We start from the raw sequence: 7,827 nt of genomic DNA on the forward strand, positions 1-7,827 counted from the left end.
AGTATAAATATCGGATCGGTACGGGTTTCTGTCGGATTAGGAATTTTGTTTCCGTTAACCAAACCAAATATTTCGGTATGGATCGGATCAGAATAATTAAAATTAAAAAATAACTATTTAACCAAACCAAACCGAACCATTAGTACGGTATAGTCGGTATGCGGATAATTCGGATGAGATGCCCACCCCTAGGTATAACCATAGCTAACTTTTTACCTTGATTTATGTAACCATGGTTATGTTTATGAATATGTGTCAAGTATTAAGAAAAGTGGTGAGCATACACTTTGGATTAAAGTGGTGAGTAAAAATGCTTACTTTGAAAAAATACCTAAAGGCTTTTGGGTAGGTCCCATAAAAAGTTCCCGCCCAATTACTCAAGACCCATTCATAAAGCCCATGAAAGATCATAGAACAATGGGCTTAATGGGCCTTAAAATAGGGTCCATCCCATTACAATTGGAACCTCTGGTTACGGCATCAACGCCCACAGTCTCGTACAATCAATGTAGCTCATTAATAAGCAGTCACTTCAAGCATGGTGGGGTGGGTCACGTGAACTACTTACAGTGGCGTGGTTCTCACGCCAGAATTTAACAAAATTAAAAATTAGCAATTTCATTGACTTTTACGGAAGCAGCGCTTTTTATAATCAATTGATTCGAAGCCGCATAAAAGCGAGAATCGCCCCCATCCATCTGCTGTTTCGCACCACCAGCCACCAAAACCGAAAGTCGCTGCCTTCAATTTTCTTTCTTTAAAAAATCCCCCAAACCAGAGAGAAACTCAAACCCGACCCACCCACCCACAAACAACGCCATGTCTGGAGGCATAGCTCGTGGTCGTCTTGCCGAGGAGCGGAAGGCCTGGCGGAAGAACCACCCTCATGTCCGTACATCTACCCATATCTTTGTTTCACCGAATTACTGCGAATTTTTTTGTTTTGGGTTTTTATTTTTTTAGTTTTTTGGGTTGTAGGGTTTTGTTGCGAAGCCGGAGACTTTATCTGATGGGACGGTGAATTTGATGGTGTGGCATTGCACGATTCCTGGCAAGACCGGTGTAAGCTCTCAAACTTATTGGGACTTTGAATTTTACTGTTTTTTGGGTCTTTTTATTTTTCTGGTGAATTGTTTGGTTTTCTTAATTCCAATAGAGTATTTGGTAAAGGGAGTTACTCCATTTGAGATGGGTTTTTCTCATTCTTGTTCAAAGGTTACTAATTTTCTTATGGAGAAGACAGGAAAACTTGCCATAACACAATCAAGGAAAAATTCTAGTGCAAAGTACCTTTTCTTAATTGACCAAATGACTGAAAAAGTTTTTTTCATTGCAGAAAGCTTCTCCTAGAACGCCTTAAGTTATTCATTATACTTACCTATTTGTTGTTTGTTTTGCCGCATAGTTTGGTACGAGTTGTCTCTCAGTACCATTGATGAGGTGAATCCATGTTTGAATGTGTGGTTTCAATGCATAACATACTAAACTCTCTGACAAAAGAAGAGCGTTGCTATATTTATTGTTGAGAATACATGTGTGCAACATGATGTGTTAGTGTTACTTGCATGATTGAGATGGGATTTAGTTGGATTGAGCACTTTCATCAATTGTCGGGTTCATGGATTGTAATGAAAGGTTGAATGAGTTATCTTTTTATAACTCTATTTGTGAGCCAGTCTGGTCTTGACGTTTTCAAGGGTATCCATGTTTTGTGCTGATCTGGTCCGTGGAGAGTGATTCATATGTTAACTTTAAAATAAATAAATAAACAGAGCCATTTCATACTCGAAAGTTTGTTATTACATATCATACCTCAGCTTTTGGAATGAGGCTTTTTTTATCTAGAGAGATGGAATAATTTTGTATTTTTTTGGTGTATGTAGCTTCTGACATTTTGTACCATAATGCAGAAGCTTGTGTTGATTTTAGTGGAAGACTCAGCAGGAATGGCCTTCTTTTGGGGGGTTTTTTCTATTATCTGTAGTGTCTTTATCTCCTTCTGTCGTAGTTTTTGCTTTTCAAATTTATGCGTTTAGGTTATTGTTTTCATGTCCATTCCACATCATTTGTGTTAATTATGTATATGGGGGTATTTATTTGAAGGGTTTGTACTTCAGGGAAATTTACCCAAAAAAAAAAAAAGATTTTTATATCAGGCAATGTGAGCATTATATGGTTATTTATCAACAGCAGCATGGCTTTACTATATTTAGAGTGGAGAATGTACATTAAATTAGAAGAAATCAAGATGTTTTCATTCAATGTAATGTTTTCTATTGGCATTAACATTTCTTACTAATATTATGTTGCAGACTGACTGGGAGGGGGGGTTTTTCCCACTTACCCTTCACTTCAGTGAAGACTACCCTAGCAAGCCTCCAAAGTGTAAATTCCCACCAGGTTTCTTCCACCCAAATGTATATCCATCTGGAACTGTTTGTCTATCAATTCTTAATGAGGACAGTGTGAGTACCTTCTGTTTGTTTGAGTTTTCTACATATAGCAACTTCTTTGACATGGAGAATTAATGAGCTTTTTATCCCATGATACTTAGCATTCGTTGTCTTATATGTAGGGTTGGAGACCAGCAATAACCGTGAAGCAAATTCTTGTGGGCATTCAGGATTTACTGGATCAGCCAAATCCTGCTGATCCTGCACAGACAGAAGGGTATCACCTCTTCATTCAGGTATGTTGCTCCTTAGCAACTTTTTGTTTCCCCATTGCTCTGCAAAATTTGGAGGGAAGGCTCCGTTGTTTCTTTAATGAATGTAAAGCTAGTATAATGCAGTATACATCTTGCAAACTCTGAAGGTTGCATTCCCACATTTTCTGAGGTGATGGCATATTATTGGGACGTCCAGTAAAGTCTCATCTAACGTCATTAATCCTGGCAGTGGCAATTAGCATCAGAACTCACCCTGAGTGACTGCAACTTTAGGGTGCCATTGCTGTGCTATCTGTTGGTGGCTATACATATGAGAATAGGATTAAGTGTGGCGAAGTGACCACCTCTTATGAGTTAAACAGGAATTAATTTACCTTTGCTTTGCTTGAGTTTTTGCTCTTACACTCTGCAATTCGACTTTATGCAGGATGCCACGGAGTACAAGAAAAGGGTTCGGCAGCAGGCCAAGCAATACCCACCTCTAGTTTAACGCAAAGCTGGCTTTCTAGTCCAAGAAAATGCTGGTACTCTGGTAACCGTCGGTTGTTGCCTTTTGTTTAGTGTTAAAACTGCTCATGTAAGAAATTGTTGTTTGCAAGTTTTAGTTGACTCCTGTGTAGAACTACTTGCTTGAATTATTTTTCCTCTTATCATTTGGATTAAATTCTGCTAGTGAATGACACACTAGCGAGTGATCCAGTCATACTCTGTGTCAATGAGAAACACAATCTTTCGTGTTGGGAGGACTATGTCAATTGTGTTAATTTATGAGTTTCTCGTTCCTGGTTGTGAGGAAGGCTAATGCAAGCACCAAAATAGTCTCAAACACAATTAGGTACCATTTGATTTGATTTCAAGGTATTGTGTTTATTCGTATTCAGTTTCACTTTGAATCTCTTTTGTTTCTAGTAATTAAGGTATTGCAAAAATGAAAATTGCAGACTTTGAGATACGTGGATCAAAATAATCAGGTCCATTAACCTTTGGCAGAAAATCTTAAGGCGGAGAATCGTTCAGGAATTATTTCCATGTGTTTTTTCATGAAGTGCAAAATTTCAATGTTCTAAATAGAAAGCAGTTGTGAGTAGATGAGCTTCCTCTTAAAATGGGTCACTTGAATAAATCACCCAAACTTTTTCTTACAGCATTAATGGTTGACATGATTCACTTAGCCCATGATTAAAGATTTACTTGGATGTTTCCTCCTATTTCCATTGTCATAATGGTGACACTGTTTTTTTTGGTTTTTGAGGACTTTTTGTATTGAAAGGAGGCGGTAATATATTAAATTTACACACACCACGAATGTTAGGACTCGGACTCAGGACTTTGTTTGAGCGAGTAAATACTCCAAATCATTACACTAGTGGGTTCTTTGCATAATGGTGACACTTTAGTTTATCTCAACTAGGGAAAAATTGATTTTCACTTGCAAATAAACTAAATATTACAGCCAACGGGTCTAATCTAGTGAAAAATGCTTTGATCTCGAATTCGAAAATATGAGATTTTGAAACAAAAAGAAAGGTAGGATTTTGATAAAATAAAATAAAATACACGCAGCTCCAACTTTCCCGGCCCAGCCCATCTGCGGCACTGCGGCACTGCTGATGCACGTATCATAAAACAAAAAACCCGAAACCCAGAATCATCTTCTGCTAGGGCTCCAAAATGGACGACATGGCTGCCTATTACCCGCCACCGCCTCCACCACCAGGCTCCGTCCACTACCCATACTACCAACAACCGCCACCACCGCAACCGCCTCCGTCGGTGGCGCCACCGTTACAGCACCACCTGGTTCAGCCCTACTTCCCTCAACACCCACCGCCTTTCTCTTCCTACGCGCCCGCTCTCGTCCCCCAACCCTCACACGACGAGGTCCGGACCCTATTTGTCGCGGGTCTTCCCGAAGATGTCAAGCCCCGAGAAATCTACAACCTCTTTCGCGAGTTTCCGGGTTACGAGTCCTCCCACCTCCGGACCCCAACCGAGAAGTCTCAGGTATTGCTGACAATTGAAATTAAATTATATTAATGCTTGATTTTGAGTGATTTTGGTTATCAGCTTACTGTAGCGGTCAAAAAGTTTGGATCTTTGCAATTGGGTTGGAATATATATTGGTTTTTTGTCACTGAAGTTGTTGTGGGCTGACATGGTCTTTTGGTGATGTAGCCTTTTGCTTTTGCGGTGTTCTTGGATCAGCAGTCTGCGATCGGGGCAATGCATGCTCTGAATGTGAGTAGACCTTGCATTGTTTTTGTGACATTAATAGTTGGGTATCTGTATATAAACGCTGTAATATACAATGCTGTCTCAACTATACAGTAGAGGAAATTAGGATAGTATTGGTTGGTATTTCACAGTTTATAGTTATCTTCGGGACTATCACCCAACTTATAAGTCTGTTGCAAATTGTTTGAATTGAAGAGCCTCGCTCAGGGTAAAATAGCTTATGCCTATTCATGCGTGGAGAATGGCAGATCTTTAGTACTAGCAGTTGGCTTTTGTGTTGTTTGTTTGTATGGGTTTTATTATTATTCACTGTGTTGGTGAGTTTTACACTATATGTAAAATTTAGGTGAAAATTTTAACTAAGAGCTCTTGATTCCGAACTGTGTTTGCAGGGGATGGTGTTTGATCTTGAGAAAGGGTCAACATTATATATTGATCTAGCAAAATCTAATTCTAGGTCAAAACGCTCAAGAACAGGTCTATTTCTATTCACTTTCTTTGTCCTTTGTTTGTTCTCTTCCACATCTTAACTGACTTGAACTGCAATCTGTGCTATTGTTGATCGTTGTATGTAGATGATGAAAGATCTGGCTCAGATAAGAAAGCTAGAGGTTCATCGTATTCAAGGGGCGCTCCTGATTCTGGTAAGAGGATTGCCTCTAACTGCTTGTGTAAGGAAGTTAGCTTGCACGAATTTCTTGTCTGCAATTTTTTTGTTGCTAATTATCCTGTTGTACTTTATGATCTCACTGTGCTTTATAATTGCTTTTCTTTACCATATCTATTTGATGATTGACTGGTCTACAAGATCAGAAACTATTACTTAGTCACATGGAGGACACATTCTTCTAAAAGCTCACATTGCACATGTTTTGCACGCTTGGGCACTAGCAGGTGTTGGCAGCATTCACATGCCTGGAATGGGTAATTCTGCTTACAACATCATTGGTTATCCATCTGCACCAAGGTCATCTGCACTGCTTGAGCACACGTTTTGTTTTGTTTACATGAAAGTGACTACTTGTAGCTCAATAATCAGCACATATTTATTTTAAAATATATTACTACGCTGAAAGGCCAAGGGATTAGTAAAAGCAGTTTCTGGACGCCCTGGTCCATGAAGTTGGAGTATAGTATTTTCCTTTTTGAAATAGTCACTTTAATAAATCTACGGAATTCCTTGTACTCATTTATTTTTTTTCTTCACTCTTCAGTCATGGAAACTTCAATGGCATACCTGTACATGAGACAATTGCCGGAAACGTGGTATCTTATCTCTTCACTACTTGCACTCTTTTATTTTTTCAGGGTAGTTTCATTTTCAAGTCGATGTTCATCTCTTGTTAGATAATGGATTCCTAAGCTTGCCTTTTGCAGATCTATTTGTATTTTTCTCCTATTTATATATTTTCTTCTGGAATCTCACTTTTTATTTAAATTAAATGTTAGATAATATGTATGTGAAATGTCATCTGAGTGTTATTGGCCTTTATACATTGGCAGAATAATTCTGCAGCACAACATTTTCCACAAAATAATACTCCATGCCCAACTATTTTCGTGGCTAACTTGGGGCCAACTTGTACGGAGCAAGAGCTGATTCAAGTATTTTCAAGGTTAGTAGCTATACTTTATTTATTGTAGATTCATTTGTATAGTCCGCAATACTGTGATGTCATTTTCTAACTGTTTTTATTAGGTGCCCTGGGTTCATAAAATTGAAGATGCAGAGCACATATGGAGCTCCAGTTGCATTTGTTGATTTTCAGGTGCCCATGTCTGTTAGGTTCTATCATCCGTCTTAAATATAACCATAAAACACGGCCTTTCTGAGAGGGAGCCTAATAAGATGTAAATAACACTGATATAATTCTGGTTTAATTTTAACAGGGTTGAACCTTGTTGTGAAAACTGACATAGTTCTCATTTATTTTGAACGGTTGAACCTTGTTTTAAATTGGATATGGAATGTTCTATTTGTAGATAGCATTTGAAAATTGGAAGTAAAATTCCGTAATCCTTATCCAGTTGCATTTTGTAAATTCTTTGATTTTATTGTGAAAAGTGTACAGGAGAAGCCTCTAGTTATCGGTATAATTTCCAATCTCCTGATCCGAACGCCTCTAGAGCTGCTTTGCAATTCTAATTATATTCTTTCCCATATCTGAAGGATACTGCCTGCTCAACTGGAGCGCTGAGTCATCTGCAAGGCACAATTCTCTACTCGTCAACAACGGGCGAAGGCATGAGATTGGAGTATCCTTTAATAGATCACCTCCTAAGTTTTTCTGCCCTTGGCTTTTGTTGATTTCTCTGTCACAAGTTTTGCTTAACAAGAATCTCAGGTATGCCAAATCACGAATGGGAATGCGGAAGAAGCCAAAGTAATGTGAAGAAAATAACAAGATGTATGCTTTTTGCTCGTTTCCATGCCCACACAAGCGGATCCACATCTTACATTAAGCTTGTACCAAGAATAGGTAGACTTTAGTATCAGGGTTAACTGTTATGATGATTTATTTTCATTTTCTCAATAATGGAAATGTTTTTTTGTTTCCATTCCCATTGTGAATTCGTGATGCTATGGTTTTATATCTTCAAATTCAGAATGGAAAGCGATCCCTGTATTTTTGTGGTGATAGAGTGGAAGTGTAAATGGTAAAAAAATACGGACCAGAACTTAGTTGAACAAAACAAAACAAAAAAGATTTGTAAAATCTGGCCGAAGATCCTCAAGATTTAACTATTTTATCGCTACAAGGGTCCAAGATTTAATCAAAACTGCATATTTTCAACTGATCACGGATGAAGAAGCATTGATTGAAGCAGCTGTTTGAAGTTTGTGATGTTTGGGGCTCCTCTGTCCTTATCTGGGAAAAAATCTTTGCATAAAACAAAATTTTTATAAAGTTCTTTAATCAAGT

At 38.2% G+C, this 7,827-nt stretch overlaps 2 protein-coding genes across 6 annotated transcripts; both read left to right on the forward strand.

Moving 5' to 3' along the window:
• LOC18775261 (SUMO-conjugating enzyme SCE1) lies at nt 590-3,519 on the forward strand. The gene is made up of 5 exons (XM_007205991.2): nt 590-888; nt 979-1,062; nt 2,313-2,465; nt 2,576-2,689; nt 3,096-3,519. The coding sequence occupies exons 1-5, from the start codon at nt 820-822 to the stop codon at nt 3,156-3,158; spliced, it is 483 nt and encodes a 160-aa protein (XP_007206053.1). The 5' UTR covers nt 590-819; the 3' UTR covers nt 3,159-3,519.
• On the forward strand, nt 3,609-7,544 carry LOC18772979 (U1 small nuclear ribonucleoprotein A). 5 transcript variants are annotated; one of them, XM_020566139.1, is made up of 10 exons: nt 3,609-4,672; nt 4,844-4,906; nt 5,296-5,380; nt 5,479-5,547; nt 5,795-5,870; nt 6,118-6,169; nt 6,407-6,519; nt 6,603-6,672; nt 7,074-7,159; nt 7,249-7,544. In XM_020566139.1, the coding sequence occupies exons 1-10, from the start codon at nt 4,340-4,342 to the stop codon at nt 7,289-7,291; spliced, it is 990 nt and encodes a 329-aa protein (XP_020421728.1). In that variant the 5' UTR covers nt 3,609-4,339; the 3' UTR covers nt 7,292-7,544. The 5 variants fall into 5 exon arrangements, 4 of the variants coding, with proteins under 4 accessions (XP_020421728.1, XP_020421729.1, XP_007206844.1 ...); XM_020566140.1 differs by having other exon boundaries at nt 6,118-6,166; XM_007206782.2 differs by having other exon boundaries at nt 5,798-5,870.

Source organism: Prunus persica, chromosome G6, assembly GCF_000346465.2.
Source record: "Prunus persica cultivar Lovell chromosome G6, Prunus_persica_NCBIv2, whole genome shotgun sequence".
NCBI classification, from domain to species: domain Eukaryota; kingdom Viridiplantae; phylum Streptophyta; class Magnoliopsida; order Rosales; family Rosaceae; genus Prunus; species Prunus persica.